Source organism: Gadus morhua, chromosome 20 (assembly GCF_902167405.1).
Source record: "Gadus morhua chromosome 20, gadMor3.0, whole genome shotgun sequence".
In the NCBI taxonomy this organism is placed as follows: Eukaryota; Metazoa; Chordata; class Actinopteri; order Gadiformes; family Gadidae; genus Gadus; species Gadus morhua.
Genome location: NC_044067.1, coordinates 21,786,034 through 21,803,958, shown reverse-complemented (window position 1 = coordinate 21,803,958; position 17,925 = coordinate 21,786,034). Strand labels below are relative to the sequence as shown.

General features: G+C 44.4%; 1 protein-coding gene across 2 annotated transcripts in view; it reads left to right on the top strand.

Annotated features, from left to right (window-relative positions):
* Nucleotides 1-17,925, top strand: part of man1a2 (mannosidase, alpha, class 1A, member 2) — a 97,008-nt gene that overhangs the window by 65,747 nt on the left and 13,336 nt on the right. For both annotated transcript variants that reach the window (XM_030343324.1, XM_030343325.1), the window contains exons 5-10: nt 2,483-2,604; nt 7,367-7,447; nt 11,636-11,730; nt 12,773-12,896; nt 13,576-13,669; nt 17,183-17,298. In XM_030343324.1, the coding sequence (XP_030199184.1) occupies nt 2,483-2,604; nt 7,367-7,447; nt 11,636-11,730; nt 12,773-12,896; nt 13,576-13,669; nt 17,183-17,298 (632 nt within the window). The remainder of the gene's footprint in view (nt 1-2,482; nt 2,605-7,366; nt 7,448-11,635; nt 11,731-12,772; nt 12,897-13,575; nt 13,670-17,182; nt 17,299-17,925) is intronic.

Sequence of the window (17,925 nt, the reverse complement as noted above, 5' to 3'; positions counted from 1 at the left end):
TTTTTTTCGCGCTTGGCCCACTCTGGACAAATGTCGTTCATATCGCATATGAGGACTTCGACGGCTGTGGAGAAATGCAATCCTCCGTAGCCACGGAGAGCTGTGATCAAAGAGAGGGCATCTCGTCACATATTTACGGCATCGATAGGAGGGGGCGCTGTCAGCAGACTATTATTTAGACAAATTATTAGCAAATTTCAATCTGACAATTTGGCCGAAGAGTTAGAAAGGGCATATCGCGCTTCTGCCTTCTCACACCGCAAGACAGGTTCGTGGCTTTGAGTATCGCGATTTTCGGTTTGATACGCGTATCGTTACAGCCCTAGTAATTCCCCATTGGCCCATCACCCCTCACTTCGTTTGAGGGTTTCTTTGGCCAAGGGTTAGGGACATGCTCAAATGACTACTGAATATGGGCCTGATAACGCCAACAATAGAAAGGGGACTCGGCTTAAATAATGGTTATCACTGGAAAAGGTTGTTGAGCCTGTGGAGGTGGCATGCTAAGGGCTACCTGTAAGGGAAGAGGGGGGTTGGAGGAAGGAGATGGGGAAGGAGAGAGCCTGATAAATGATGCAAGACTGAGTAATAACAGGATTTAAGTTCCCCAGCCGAGATGGACCTCTGTGGATATTGCGTTGGCTCCACCATGACACCCAGAGTAAACAAACCTCATCCCAGCCAATTCGTCTCCGATTAGCGGCGCCTGCCACCTCTCAGCCAATCGGCTCCAAGTGCCAATTCGGGCTAATTTGCAGTGGGCTTGGCGACGTTTGAAATGCCTTCTGGTTGGCTCAGGAAGGGGAGGTAGGGTTAGTATGGGGCTTGTCAAGTGAGAAAAGCATACAGGTGGATGACGGCAGTGACAAGTGTGTGCTGAGAAGTGATAAAAGCCCCCCCACTGCTTCTCCCCCGTATGCCATCCCCCGTATCAACCCCTGTATCCGATACCTCGCTCCCCCTGTCCCCCGGGACTTCACACACATGATGGCGTGTGAGTTTACGGCTGGTCAACCAAGGCCATCAAGGAGGAGATGGAGGTGTGCGTGGGCGAGCGGGGGCTGGTTTAAAGTCCAACAGGAGCAGGACAGGGAAATGATACAAGCAGCAATCCTCCAATGGCACCTTATATCTCACTGATTGTTCTGTTGATGTGTCAGAGACATAAGGTAGAACCGAGAGGAGCACACACATCCGTGTATTTGGTGAGCATGTGCAGTCCAATGTGAGCATGTGCAGTCCAATACCCGGGGGACGTTTAAAGCGAAGTAAGAAATGAAAAAGTGCAAACCATGGGGACCCCATGAACACCTTCAGTAAGCCCTTCATAGAACACAGGATTAAGAGTGTTTGAATAGTCAACTCAAAAAGTGGTTTGAGTTGATTATTCTCTCGGAAGAGACTGTAGGCTTCTGCTTTGGACACAGTAGTGGTTTCAGGTTTCGTATGTCAACCATGGTTAAATACTTTTGTTACACCGGGCCTCCCCGGCTATCCATTACTTCTTATGGGGTCATTTTGAATGCAGCTCAATTCTGGAAATGGCAAATTTAGTGGCGTTTAAAGACGAGGTAGAATTGCTCCATATTAGTTATAAGTGTGAGAAAGTAACCCCTGCCAATAGTGCTTAGTCAATTGGGTTTGGTGGCCCTGGACGTATTGATCAGAATAACTAGTGAGATAGTAGAGCAGTTTGAGTAAGATGAGGAGAAGCTTCTGGTTAAAGCAGAATGATTGTTACTTGTATCACTTCCTAGTCCTACTCAACTTCTGTCCTCTCCTTGTTCTGCTTTTTTCTCTTTGCATTTCCTCTCTACCCCCTGCCTAGCTGGCTAACGCCAGACCATCACACGCACTCAACGCCCCTTGCCTCTTGTCAGCTGGAGAGAGAGAGAGAGAGAGAGAGAGAGAGAGAGAGAGAGAGAGAGAGAGAGAGAGAGAGAGAGAGAGAGAGAGAGAGAGAGAGAGAGAGAGAGAGAGAGAGAGAGAGAGAGAGAGAGAGAGAGAGAGAGAGAGAGAGAGAGAGAGAGAGAGAGAGAGAGAGAGAGAGAGAGAGAGAGAGAGAGAGAGAGAGCGCGCGCGCGCGAGCCCACCTGGCCTTATTTCCTCATTGAAGTTAGGGACAGAAAAAGAGGAGAGCGACGGATAAGTGAAGCAGTAGAGAGGAACAGGCATGTTTGGTGTGGGCTTCTTATGAGCTCCTATAAGCAGTTGGTGAAAGAATTTGTGAAAGAGAAAGAAGGACAACCTTCCAGTTTTTAGAAACAGCGTCTCACGCTGGTTACCGGGTAACACATCCACTACACTAATACACTAGTAATGCCTATCTAATGGGTGTCTTCACCAGTTGTTTTTGAGCTGATGTTAATAGATGAAGCATTATCTCCATTTAATGCCTTTCAGCCAACAGTGTCCTGCCTCCTGGAGACCCTATGCAGTTTGTTTGGATAATCAGTTGAGAGTGTGTGTCTATGTGTTGCAGGTAACTCCCAGATGGGCGCCACCATCGTGGATGCCCTGGACTCCCTTTACATCATGGGTCTACACGAGGAGTTTAAGGATGGGCAGGAGTGGATCGAGCAGAACCTGGACTTCACCGGTGTGGTCAGTAGAGCCCTTTGACCTTTGCTTCAGACAACCTTCCAGATACACAGCTTGATCCAAGAAACTGACAGACAGAAGCTTTCAGAGACAGAGATATGATGCACAGATACAGAATCACGACCCCCATTGAGAAGAATAGAATGAGATGAAAGCACACGGGAATAAGGAGCAGTGTGGGTGATCAAACCATCGGGACCTCTCTCCGGGCTTAACGGGGCATGGGCTTTGAATACAGAACCAGCTGGGAATCAACACCCTACACCATCCTGTCCAACATTCATCCAGACTAGAGTTACTAACAGTTGCTGCCTGATTTCAAATCATTCTGAAAAATCTGAACTGTAAAACCTTCCATTTCAAACTTGGCAAAAACGGAATATAACTCCAGCCACAAAGACTGGACCTATAACTGCTCAACTGTATTCAAAACAATTTTAACAGGTGTTCTTGATGAAACTTTTAAGAGTGTGGCCATATCGCCAAGCCTGAGTTTTGGGCCCCCTGAGGGATAGAAGGACAAACTAGATCCTCCTAAACACACTTCAATGGTAGAGAGAGTCTCTCTCTCTCTCTCTCTCTCTCTCTCTCTCTCTCTCTCTCTCTCTCTCTCTCTCTCTCTCTCTCTCTCTCTCTCTCTCTCTCTCTCTCTCTCTCTCTCTCTCTCTCTCTCTCTCTCTCTCTCTCTCTCTCTCTCTCTCTCTCTCTCTCCCTCCCCCTCCCTCCCCCTTTCTCCCTCACACAAACGTCGTTGTCTCTCTCTTTGTCTCATTCTTACCTGGATGCACGCTCCCTGACACGCTGCCACAAATGTATTATCATTTCCCAAAGCTGTGAGCGTTCGGCCTTGAGTTTGATCCTTAGTATTGACAGAAAGGAGGGTTGCTGTGGTAACCGGGACACAAAGCAGGAGCCATGGTAATCATGCAGGCGCAATGGTAACCATGCAGGCAGGAGGCTACAGCTTCATGGAAAGAGGCCTTAGGACTACTTTAGGGGCCATGTTTAAACCAACCTCATTCGTCGTCAGGTCAGTTCAGTCATTCAAGGGTTAATACTTTTATATAGTATATGCCTTACTCTAGGAATAGAGCCCTAAACAGTTATCATCTTTCCTCCCTTCACTCTATCCCTGTTATTACTCCCTCTCTTTCTCTCGCTTGTTCTTCAATACCCTCATTCTGACACTCATTACTCCTTTAGACCTTCCACTTTTCCCTCGTTCCAACCTTCCCTCTTAACTCTGCATGCTCTCTCTCTCTCTCTCTCTCTCTCTCTCTCTCTCTCTCTCTCTCTCTCTCTCTCTCTCTCTCTCTCTCTCTCTCTCTGATACTCCCCTATCACCACCTCTCCTCCATGGCCAGCCCTCCCCCATCACCAGCTTTCTCTGATGCTCTGGTCTACTTATACTCAGGCAGAGGTGATGGAGGTAGGCAGGGGGGGCTTTCTGGCTGAGGCTGTGACAGCTCATTAACCTCTGTAGTAAAAGGGAGAGAGACAAGAGGGAGGAGAAGAGTGAGAGTGGGACAAGGGTGAGAAACGGCCAATTGATGGTGTGGTGAAAGAGGAATAGAGGGAATAGAGAAAGGGGAGGAACTGATATTCAGGAGCAGAGCAGCCATGGAATGGAGAATAGTGAAGACAACAAAGGAAAGAGATGGGGTGAGAGAGGGGGACAGAAAACCATTCTTAAAACAACAATCATTTGAAAATGTTATTTCCATCCAATCAGCTACTAGGGAATTCATTTGCGGTTGATGGACACACTTGTTACATAGGCACAGTTGTAAGGTTACCATGGCAACCAACCCATCACACCCCAGACTGGCCTGGGGGTCACACAGATGGCATTCATTCTTCATGATCTCAATGATTCATCTTAATCCAAAACAGGAAACGGACCGTTAAGCATTCACGTTTTCTGGCAGACTTGTCACCCAGAGAGAAGTCGGAGCGACGACATCGTACAAGCAAAAATAACTTGCATTCTGTAGCTCACAGTGTTGCCCATACATAGACCAATGTGTGGCGCATCGCCACAGAAACAACACAGAGCGCCACAAATTGATTCTTTTTTTTTTTTTTTTTTAATGCGCGTTTTTGAAATATAAATATCATTCTGTTCATTCATCTCCGCATAGCACTCTTTCTCCCTGTCATTCTCGTTTGCACACGCACACAGAGACAAGCGCGCATACATGCCAATGGTGCGCGGGTATGCACTACCACTTATTGGATCAACCTGCGTATCACTGATACTTGCACACGCACTGACAGCTGATTCACCTGCTCCTCCTCTCAACGCGCCTACAAAGGAAAACCCGTAGCAGCGGGATATTTGGCACAATGAAGACGGTCGGCGACATCTGAAGTTTAACAATGTGTGCTCAAACACACCTGGCCAAAATTATTGTTGACTCAGAAAAGATAATGTTACCCTTATGAACTCAACCTTATTGATATTGAACATTCCGCACCCTAGGTCAGCATAGACAACGTTGGTAACGCAGCAAACGATGTGATTAATGTGAAATGCGGTTATAGTTTAGATAGATTACGGTGTTAGACTGGGTACCCCCAGCCCGTTCTCCCGGCGATTTCTGTTTCCGATCCCCTTTTACTGGAGCTAATCACCAATCACCTTTTCCCTCTTGCGCGCTAATGGCTGGTTTAACACAATCACGACAGGGAAGCGATTGCTGCGATCGAAACGATCTTTGGTTTGATAGTTTGAAGAACTATTATCATTTTTTGTTCCCCCCGTCAGAACTCACTTTTGTGTTGTAAAACATTTGTGAGAACGGATTGAATCGTCTTACAAATCAGAAAAGGCACTCTCATTGTTCGCTGGTTAAGGGCCCTGCGCAATGCCGTCAGATGTGTCTCCCAGCCCAACTGATTAAGGTGTTTCTAACAAGCTTGTTAGAAGGGACAGTGAGCAGCTCCAGCTTAACCTGTGCTGCCAATACTCTCAGGCTCCATTCAAGTTTTTACAGCGTTTACAGGTCCCTTAAAGAAAAACATTAGGACCTTAAATTGGTTTTAGCTATGTTTAATGTCTTGGCATTTGTGTTTATGTTTGTTAAGGCAGATGCATGCATGTGTATCCAACAATACATACCCTAACACATTCAAATGCATACTACATTGTGTTCACACACACGTACCTATTTTCATGACACACACACAGTTATTTAAAATGTAATGGCCTGCCTTGTCTTATTTAATCCAGCAATAAGTCAGTGTTGGACTGTCCAGGGGCCCCTGATGAAGGATGGCAGTGGGTCTGGGTATCTGTCACCATGGTCAGAGGACCAAGCTGAATGAATTGAGTGCATTCGTCAGAGCATTAATAAACCTTTATCCTTTGTCAGAGGAGATGGAAGGCTGCATGGACCTCTTCCGTCGGTCTCCCTCTCTGTCTCTGTCTGTCTCTCTCTCTCTCTCTCTCTCTGTCTCTGTCTCTGTCTCTGTGTCTCTGTTTCTGTTTCTGTGAGAAAGACTATCAGTGTCTTTCTCCCCTCTGTCGATCTCTGTCTTTCTCGTCATCCCTCTCTCCCTCTCTCTCCCTCCCTATGCCTCACTCTCTCTCCCTCTAGCTCTCTCTCTGTCTTCATCTCTATCTCTCTGTCTGTGACCAAATGTGACCACTACAGGTAGCAGGGAAGTCTTGCAAAACTTGTAGAAAACGATGTGCTGCTCTGATATTGCTCTGCGTTCAGCTGGGCGGGTCGTATTCAGGCCGATTGCAGTTGCAGTTTAGCACTGACTATGGGCTCACATATCAACACATTTGGCTGTGGCAAGAAAATGGCGTTTCATATTTTAGTCAGTATGGCCGTGCCCTACATGCTGTGAAACTAGATGCTGTGTTTGGCTGAATATGTGACATGTCCACAAATCGAGGCAGAAGGCAGCCATAAAGGAGATGGGGGAGAAGCCAGTGACAGGCTATCTGGCTGCATTTTATTTTGATATGAAATTCCCCCGGTCCTGCATGGCTGCTCCCATACGGCAGGACCTGTCATGTTAGTCATGATTAGTCTCTTCAAGGTAAAGGCGTCCCCCCCCCCCTCTCTCTCTCTCTGTTTACCCTGCTCTTGGTCTTAACCCCCTATTGAGTGACAAGGAGATTCAGAATTAAACATTTAAGATGGCTGCCACTTGGATGACAGTTTGTGAAATTGTTTTCCTTCAGACCTGAAGAACTGTCACCATATTTATGTAGTGCAGCTTGGGGAATGTAAAGGATGAAACCAGCATCTATCTCTCACACACACACACACACACACCCTCTCTCTCACACTAGGGGTGGGAATCTCTTGGCACCTCACGATTCGATTCGATTCAGATTATTAGGTCAACGATTCGATTCTAAAACGATTATCAATGCATCTCGATGCAACAAAAGATTTTATGTACATTTCCATGCGTGATTTTCAAAAATGTATATACACATCTTAGTTTGCTACTCTTGAGTTTGCTAATCACTTCCTACTTTTGTGATGATCATTAAAGACATCAACATTTCAAAAAGTTTACAAATGTATCTGGGGTCATGGAAAAAATATCCTTGCATTAATTGTCACATCATGATAATTTCACTCTTGGCAACATCAGCTGACTAGCAGATGAGACAGGGCTGTAGCGCATAGAAAGGTGGAGGTTTGCGTCTTATTTTGGGAAAGATGTTCTGTATCATCTGTGGGCGTGTCCTGCCAGTGACTCCGCTGTGTCTCATTGATCTCTCCTGTTTCCTCCCCAGAATGCCGAGGTGTCCGTCTTTGAGGTCAACATCCGCTTCATTGGAGGACTGCTGGCTGCCTACTACCTCTCTGGACAGGAGGTAGCCTCCTGTGTGTGTGTGTGTGTGTGTGTGTGTGTGTGTGTGTGTGTGTGTGTGTGTGTGTGTGTGTGTGTGTGTTTGTGTGTGTGTGTGTGTGTGTGTGTGTGTGTGTCTGCTGATGCCAAGTCAGCGTATTTGCTCTGGAAGGACATGATTTTAGGTCTCTCAATATATCATTACGGCCGATAGTTTCTTAACTCTCCTGTCGGTTCTCTCCTCCCTCCTCCTGTTCTATCTCTCTCCCGCTCTCATATGTCGGCAATGCCGCCATCTAAATAGATTCCTCACCATCCAGGGCTTTACGCCATATTTATTAGCTGGTAGACTTCAGTAGACCAAATACTAATTTTTTTTATAGCTTATTGTTAATAATAATGAAATTAATGATAATAAATATCAAGATGGACAGATTATAGGCTACTGAAAACGGTAAAAAGGTTTAGTCCAGGATAACAACATACAGGACAAAATATCAGCAAGAGGAAGTTCAGGTAACAAATATAATGTTCCTGTTTACCTGTTCATGACTCTTATATACGACTAACCAATTGCATGAGAGTGAGGAAGTTGCGGCTGTCCAAAAGGTTAATTCACCGGTTTCCGGTCTCTCAATGAGCTGACGTATCGGTTAAACTGCATTTTATTAAGGCTATTGTTTAAGGCAGGGTACTTTTTAATTAGCTGATTGTATATAAATAAGGACCAATCGACGTATTTAGAGAGGATTGCTGCCCGTACGTCTCCTGGGAAGGTATAGAACCACACCGCTAGACACACAGGTCTCATACCTGCCATCTTGTCTTTGTTCACAGTGTCACCTTGTTAATTAGGAGGATCTGTTTTATATACACTATCATTCTAAAAACATTGTTCCCTTCGCAAACACTGTGGTTGATAGGTGTGGCTTTTTAGGGGACACACCACCATAGCAGCTCTATTACATTTGACTTTCAGTTTGGATGTTGGGTTGTTCCTGGTGGTCGGTCATTATGTAAATTGTTTAACTTGGCAAACACTCTCAACAACTTTGCATGACTTTGAGGCTTTTAACATTTAGTTATATATCCTGCTTGTCGCTTGTATATTGCAGCTTCTATGCTAGCCGTTTACAGTAGTGTTTAGTTTACGCGATCACCAGGATATGTCGTTTTTAGTTGCATTGGAATGGAGAGTAAACCCTTTTTTCAAATACTCCAATAAGATGCAGGTACTTGTCCAGGACAAGAAAAGGTTATGTTTTTTCGCCAATTTTTACAGATATAATGACAGCACATTCCACATGCACACGTGCAAGTTTAAACGAAGGGCAGGTGATACTGCAAACATTATCTCAAACCGATACCAAGTAACAATGGACCAGTCGCCGCTATATACTGTATACTGATACTTTTCATTATTCAAAGCGGCATGTGCATTTTCATGTTCGGGAGAACTGTGTTTCATGATTTTCTGAGGTCAATGCATCATCACCTCTACACAGGACAACTGCTACCACTCAGCTGTCGCATGGGGCAACTGATTGGGAATACGTTTTTGATTAGGGTAATAGACGCCCCTGTAGGGATGCATGATTCTTGATTAAATCAGAATCACAAGGTTCTTGCTTGGCATTTATCAATTTATGGAATTCTCTCAAGATTAGCTTTGAATAAAAAATATTGCACTGATTCAGAAGGAAATGCAACAAAAATTATGATGGTGCCGGATATAGAACCGACTCATCGCTTTGGACAAAGGGAAGGTACACTCTTGTGGTGTATGGCTTAGATGCAACAGCTTCATGAATCAGACACTGAACATAAAAACAATCTACTCTAGTCTCTCATCTTCTGTTACTTACACAACCTTTGAACAACCCTTTTTCTGTGTGTTTTCTATGTGTTAGATGAGAGGGATACGTTTGCTTCTTAAAATGTAAATACAATGTTACAACCTTTCTCAAGGGAACTTACAGCAGGAATGCAGAGATTTCCCTGGGCGGCATTTTCCAATAATAATTGTGCCGGTTAAAAAGACGGATGGATTCAACGCTCAAGTGAAGATGATTTTATGATCCTCCCTTTCCCCAAAATATATTTAGTAGCTAGAGATTTCAGTAATAATGGAGTCCTTTCACAGCTTTCCTATACACCTCACGGTGCCCGTGAGATGTGAAACAAAAAAGATTAGACAGTTCTACTCTTTATGAAATGGGCACAACGTAGAGAAGAGAAACTGAAACTGGTATCGATCCTATTGACGCTACTACCTAGCTTCGAAAATGAGACGTAGTATCCGTAGTATTGACATTCTGGGATCAATCTGCCCACCCTTAGTTTATCCATATGTTCTCTTCGCACACAATAATTAGTAATAGCATATGCATTCAAAACGGTGGCGCTGTACAGCCCTGTCTGCCTCACTCACTCAAACACACACGCCTCAAAGCCCTGACAGATGTTCCGATGATTCAGCTGCTGTCTACCTCCTGTTCTAACTATCTTCATTTAAACCATTTCGGGGAGGGGCCCATGAACCGACCCAGTAGCGTTTTTTTTGTTGACGGGACTGGCTATGTCTTATGTAACGACAAATAGATTTGAAATACAGTCTAAAAGGACAGAATGATGAGCTGGAGCTGATTCAGTGTGTTTTCAACCTGCCCTGCTGGAGAACAGCGCGCCCGCCTGGCAGTGCGGTGTTGGGGTAGACTCTCTGTTGAGGATCATTGGAGATGATGGATTTGTACTGAGCCAGATGGAGGATTATACCACCTAAACATGCTCAGAGATCTGCCGTCACATCTAGTGGTGTTATTACCTTCCTCTCCCTGCTCAAGTGCCCCCCTACGCTCTCTGCTACCGAGCGGTCCGCTGACGCCCATTACAGGAACCCAGCCCTGGTTTTACTGAGCCCACTAGACTGGGGTCGCTGGTTACAGGAACCCAGCCCTGGTTTTACTGAGCCCACTAGACTGGGGTCGCTGGTTTCATCTCTCCTCACTGCATAAGGAGGGTTCCTGTTGGACTGTTAACACGGTTTCATGCAATGACAGTTTATAATGAAGGGGAGAGACATCCTGTGTCTCTCCCCCTCTCTGTCTCTCTCCCTCTCTCTCTCTCTCTCTCTCTCTCTCTCTCTCTCCCTATGTCTGTCTGTCTCCCTCTGTGTCTCTCTCCCTCTCTCTTTGTGTCTCTCTCCTCCCTATGTATGTCTCTCTCCTTCTCTGTGGGTCTCTCTCCCTCTATTTGTGTCTCCCTCTCTTTCGCTCTCTGCCTCTCTTTCTTCCTGTGTATCTCCCCCTCTCTGTCTCTCCCCCTCTCCCTCTTTCTGTGTGTCTCTCCTGTCTCTTTCCTTCCTGTTTCTCTCCCCCTCTTTGTCTCTCTCCCTCTGTGTCTCTCTCCCTCTCTGTGTGTCTCTCCCTCTCTCTATGTCTCACTCCTGTGTGTTTCTCCCTCTATCTGTGTCTCTCTCTCTGTGTCTCCTTCTTCCTGTGTCTCTCCCCCTCTCTCTCCCTCTCTCTGTGTCTATTGCTTCCTTTATCAACCCCCCTCTCTCCCTCTTCTTTCTTTCCCTCATCTACAATCATGGAGTAAACGCTCAGACGATGCTTCCACAGAGTTCACTATTCCTGTTCATGTTTATTTTTCTTATTTATCGGCTGCATTATGTAAAAACACTATTATAAAGCCACTTACAAAGACCAAACCTACCTTATGTAACCGTATTTCTGTACTTCAAAGCAAACTAACAGTTCCCGGTGCAAAGTTGAGCGGTGCAACAGTAGTGTGACCAGTTGATGGGAGGTTCTGAAAGTCCTACTGATGAGTCAGGTTTACATCTTGTCTCAATAACATCATCTGAATGACAGACGGAGGGTCCCCAGGCAGTCTGGCTATGACCACACAGACATCAGGCTGTCTCCTGTCTTTGTTTTCTTCATTCATCTCTGTCGGCCTCTGGATATATTAACTATCAGTATGTGCTTGACAGCGTGCTTCCTTGCAATTTGTGCTTTGAACTCTAATTCTGCATTTTCCATACCGACATTGATAGTACTATGTAGGTGTACTAGGAAGTAATGGCGGCAATATCGCTCCTGGCACCTGCTTCTGGTAGCGAGCTCTGATACCATTTGGGATGCTAGACACAACCTGTATTTACAAATGTTCTCTCTCTGTCCCTCTTCATCTTCCTCTCGCTCTCCAGGTGTTCAAGCTGAAGGCCGTGCAGCTTGCAGAGAAGCTGCTGCCAGCCTTCAACACTCCTACTGGAATCCCATGGGCCATGGTAAACCTCAAGAGGTGATTAGCAAGCGTCTACATTACCCATGATGCACCTCATACAGAGACACACCCACTCTCTTAATGAATTAATTAAAATTCAGAGCTTTATTGGGTTAGGGTTAGGGAAAATGAACAAGAACATTGTTTAAAATTAAGGTATAAGTTACTATAAAGTTTTAAAATAAGTTTACTCAAAATGACCAGGGATGTGTGAATGAAAATATAAAATACCATGCATAGGGAAAAAAAGGGAAAACATAATATTTTATGTTATAAAAATGTAATGTGTTCTGTCCCTATTCATTAGGCCTTATGATCCTCTTTAATTTACCGGTGCTTGTTGCGTGTGTGTACATGTGTGTTTTACTCTCACCAGGGCTGTCTGTGCTCTGTATTTATTTATCCATTGAATAAATAAATAATATAACCAAATGACTTCATTAAACCACAGGCCGACTCCTCCCACTCGGTTGGGAGGGTGGGTATCATTAGTTCTCTAGTAATTCCATTCATTTTGATGCATCCAACTGGCGGTAAGCAAACGAGACAATGGGCAGAAGTAGAGGCAGTATCTGCATAATGGTCCAACTGTTCCACTGTTTGCCATGGGGTCGACAATCCCCAAGATCTCATGCAACAACTATCACGCTTTGTGGGGCAGGTCTCCATTCAGGGTTGTTGTTTCTCACTAACACAGCACAGTGGAAACCTCTGCTGCTATTAAGGCTGTGGTCACGTTGTCAGTGAATATCGACACAAAAACGAACCATCAGCCGATGAACTAGGGCCTGACTTGGCCTTTGTTTTACTTCTTGCTGTGAAAATGCACTGGACTTTAAAAGTCAGTGACCCAATGTATTCTGTCAAGGTCTGCATGGGTATTGTGTGTGGATTATTAGTTATACGTATATATAGCAATACAAGTCAGGAGTCCAAACAACTTGAGTTTACATTGGATTCTTTGGTCACAACTCCTGTGTCTCAGAATATGCAATGTTTCTATAACTCTCACCCTGTCCCTCCCTCCCTCCCTCCCTCCCTCCCTCCCCCCTTCCCTCAGTGGTGTGGGTCGTAACTGGGGCTGGGCGTCTGCAGGCAGCAGTATCCTGGCCGAGTTCGGAACGCTGCACATGGAGTTCGTCCACCTCACCTACCTGACCGGGAACCCCGTCTACTACCAGAAGGTAGGAGAACCCTGTCGACTAACAGCAGGTAGGATGACCCTGTCTACTAACAGTCGGTAGGAAGACCCTATCTACTACCAGAAGGTAGGAAGACCTAAACACACGATGAAGGTCTGAGTGTTGTTACCATCTGCTACCATTGACTGATTGCCGATACGTTTTTTTTGCCGATGCAAAAACGTATTGTTGCATCGGCTACATGGTGTGCAAGTTCCGCTCCTTTTGTTGTTGTCAAGAAAGGCAATTCTATATGGTGTATTCAAATGTATTTGATAATTTCAGGCACAGATAATTTCACTTACTATCAGCCCTGCTCCTTGCATCCACCGCAAGGGCCTGACAAGGGCCTGCGCCTCCAAACAACTTTATCCTTGCGTCGAGGCAACGCAGAAGCAAGGGCTGTGATTGGTCCGCTCACTAAAACCCAACGCAGAACCAAAACAGGTTCACGCGTCTGCGTGGTCCTTGCGTTGTGTCGAGATGGAACCATAATCAGCCCTTAACACATGTTGAAGGTCTGAGTGTTGTTTCCGTCTACTACCAGAATGTAGGAAGGCCTAACACATGATGAAAGTCTTGAGTGTTGTTCCCGTCTACTACCAGAATGTTGGAAGACCTGAACACATGGTGAAGGTCTGAGGTTGAACAGAGCTCTGAACACACTCCTGCTTCCTCATAGGTGATGCACATCAGGAAGCTGCTGGCCAAGATGGACCGTCCTAACGGACTGTACCCCAACTACCTGAACCCACGCACCGGGCGCTGGGGACAGCGTGAGTACCCCCTGGGTCTCTTCTCTCTTTTTCTCTTCTCTTTTTTTTATCGGTCTATTATATATCTATGTCTCTTCTATCTCTCTGTATTTATACTGTTAATATCTATGTATGTCTCTTATATACCTCTTTATGTATATTGTATCTCTCTGTATGTCTCCTATCCATCTGTATGTCTCTTCTATACCTCTCTGTCTATTGTGACTCTCTGCATGTCTCTTATCCATCTGTATGTCTCTTCTATACCTCTCTGTCTATTGTATCACTCTGCATGTCTCTTATCTATCTGTATATCTCTTTTATAGCCACTCTGTCTATTGTTTCACTCTGCATGTCTCTTATCTATATGTATGTCTATTCTATACCTCTCTGTCTATTTTTTCTATATGCATGTCTCTTATCTATCGGTATTGTTGTTTATTGTTGTTTAAAAGGATCCCCATTAACTGTCAACGAAGTGGGATGAGCTAGTCTTCCTGGGGTCCACACATAAAGACACAAAACATAACAATACACAAGACACAAATCATAATTCAGCTAACAATGATAATATAAAGGGAGTAAATCATTATCAACATCCTCAACAACAAATTATTCAGATATAGTTATTGCATTCATGGGTATTACAATCATTGCATTCATACAGTAGGTATGACAATTCCCTACTCGCAAATTTAAATAGTGCATTCTCAAACGATATTTGAAAGAGAATTTGTTATTAAATTGACGTATATTCAGTGGGCAATTATTCCAATGATTGATGGCCCGTTAAATAACTTCTCTTTAAAGCATTTGATTTTGGATTTGGTAATATCATCTGGCCATCATCGGCTGACCTAGTAAAATGAGACTGAACCTGACTACATCTAACAATTTGGTTACATAAGAAAACGGGTTGAGACGAGAAGACAATGTTCCTGAAAAATGTCGTATTGAAAACCAGCCTGTTCTCTACCGTTAACCAAGAGAGTTGATGGTGCATACTGATAGTGTTTGTTCGTATGGGACAATGTAATACTAACCTGGCAGCCCTGTTCTGAGCAGTTTGTAATTTCTTTAGTTGACCTTTAGATGCAGAGGAATAGATGCAGAGGATGGATTTCTCTTCTATACCTCTCTATGTCTATTGTAACTCTCTGTATGTCTCTTATCTATCTGTATGTCCCTTCTATACCACTCTTATGTCTATTGTAACTCTCTGCATGTCTCTTATCTATCTGTATGTCTCTTCTATACCTCTCTATGTCTATTGTGTCTCTCTGCATTTCCATTCTGTCTGCCTGCTCGTCTGTCTGTCCGTTAGTTAAAAAAGTGTTGAAAGATGAGCTGGTTTTGTTTGGCCGACAAGCTGGTTGGCTGGTTGGCCAGCTGGCTGGGCAGACAAGTGAGCAGGTAGAGGCCTTTAGATACCTGGGCACAGATATCGACACCCACCTGTCCTTCTCCCAGCACACAGATTCTGTGTAGAAAAAGGCACAGCAACGCCTGTTCCTACTTAGGAAACTCAGGAGCTTTGATGTCACAAAGGACATCTTAACAGCTGTCTATAGATCACTCATATATTCTGTACTCACATTCAACATCACATCCTGGTTCACCCTCACCTCTGTCAAAAACAAATCAAAGCTTTCCCGGATCATCAATCAAGGAAGCAAAAAAACTGGCAAAACTCAAAATCAATTACCAGTACTCCACAGCCAGGCAGTTAAAAGAAAAGCCAACCTTATTACACAGGATCCCAGCCACCCCCTGCACAAGTCCTTCCAACTTCTGCCACCAGGCTGCCTATATAGAGTACCCCTATCTAAGAAAAACATACACAAAAACTCATTCATACCCATTGCAATAAACAGCTTAAATAAACAATGAACAATGGACAAATTAACCCTGACGCATGGTCACTTTACACTTCAAACATAGCCACAGCTTTTGTCTTTGGTCTTGGTTATTTTTACAGTTTTTAATATTTATACTTGTTTTAAGATCAATACACAATATGTGTGCTCTCAGAAATCAATGTTGTACGAGTGCCTATCAGTACATTGTCCTGTTTGTATGTCCAGCCAAGTCAAAGATGATTTTCTGTTACGACAGACAATTACGTTTTCTGAATCTGAATCTTGCCGGCTGGTTGGCCGGCTGGCTGGTTGGCCGGCTGGCTGGTTGGCCGGCTGGCTGGCTGGTTGGCCGGCTGGCTGGCTGGTTGGCCGGCTAGCTGGTCGGCCGGCTAGCTGGCTGGTTGGCTGGCTAGCTAGTTGTCTTAGCATGCAGACAGTGGGTGGACTGCAGGGTGAAGGAGAGCGAGAGCATGGCAGAGTGATGGATGCATGCAGACTACATTAACAGATGGATCGTTAGGTGTGGAGTCATCCTGACAGCTGGTGATGGATCTTGTATCTCTGCCTGTTTGTTCTTCACTTTGTCATGTACCATTCTCTTTGTGCGTGTGCCTGGGTGCATGTGTGTGTGTGTGTGTGTGTGTGTGTGTGTCTGTGTGTGTGTGCGTGTGCGTGTGCGTGCGTGCGTCCAGATATTTTGGTATGTTTTAATGAAGACCACAGTAATTATGGGATGTTCTCTGCACCACCTTGTCCTCTAGGCCCCTGTGTTAATCAGTAAGAGATAACTGCTGCCTAATTAACACTTACAGATGCTGAGAGAGGGACATAGGTGGAGAGAGGGTGAAGGAAAAAGGAGGAGAGAGAATACATGAGAAAGAGAGATGGTGTGTGTGTGTGAGTGATTTGTCTGCGTCACTCTGACTCAGTGGAAAGTAACATTAGCATGATGAAGATTAACCAACCCTGGTCTGGTTCACTGTGACCTGCCTTTACATGGTCTCAGTACCTCCATCTCGCTCTTTGTATCTCTAGATGGCTTTTTTTTTTTTCTTCTTTATGCCTCATACATGGCCCTGTTAGATTGTTAAACATTCAAAAGAGACTATCTGCATTTAAACAGTTATTTGAGCCTCCCAGCTAGGATGGCTCATGTTAGCATTGGATCATTGGGCACACTGGAATTGGATTTAATGGTTCATAATTCAATGAATAATAATATATTATTTATATTGAATAAATTACATTTTCCTCAAGGCATAACCTCTTGATCAATAAACCCTATTAATGGAATCTCACTTTAGCAACGTGATCCATAGAAACATACAAACACATCATTAGCAGCAGTATAAACAGTGGTAATATATATTTTTAATTCTAATCAACAAATAGCTATGTAGACCATGATGAGGGTAATTGCTTGTTAAAGCACATTCTCTGAATTGAATAATAAGTCAACTTTTTTTCTTGAAACATTTAGACATATTTTGCTGAATCATTTTTCATCAGCTTATAATAAATGAGCTTACTGCGACTGAGGGGTCCACTCTAATAATACATGTTAGATGGATCATTTTGATCTTCAATGTGCACGCCTGGCCTCTTCTGTGCTTGTTAATTTTACTGTGACATCTTTATTTGACTTCCCTGTCTCTCTCTCCATCTCTCTCTCCAGATCACACATCGGTGGGGGGTCTTGGAGACAGTTTCTATGAGTACCTGTTGAAGGCCTGGCTCATGTCCGACAAGACAGACACTGAGGCCCGCAAGACCTACGACGACGCAATCGAGGTGCATGTCCAACATAACGCCGACTTTACCCTATAGCAAGGCATCAATACTGCCAGGGGTTGTGTTATTCCCTATGTTGATCAATGGGTAAAACCAGGCCCTAACCCATTGTTTGACCCACAATCTAACACATATTGTAGACTAGGCTCTGGTGGGATTAGGTTGTACTGGGGTATGTAGAAATACAGACGAAGGATTCAATGCCGTCAAAAATACAAGCTCTCCCGCCCGGAATGTCCCAACATTAAAACTGAAAGGGACATTTATTTTTAGCATACTGCTGCTGGGGTGGTGGATTAAAATAATCACACATAAATCTGAAAGATATTGATACTCAAACAGATATTCATGAATCCCAGTGAGGTGATGCAGGGAACTAAAGACGTGGTCCTGTAGGAGTCATGTGTCTAGCAGACGGTGTATACCTGCCCTGGAGAATCCTCTCAATAGAGCCATCGTTTGGTCATTAGTTCTACACAATGGGCGCATTACAAAGTACCCTGCCTCAAACAATAGCCTAACTAAAATGCCATTTACTCAGACGCATATCACATTTCAAAATATCCCCAATGGATTAATGTTGCTGTGTAGAATTGTATCCTGCATGGCCAGTGGCGCTCTGGTGTA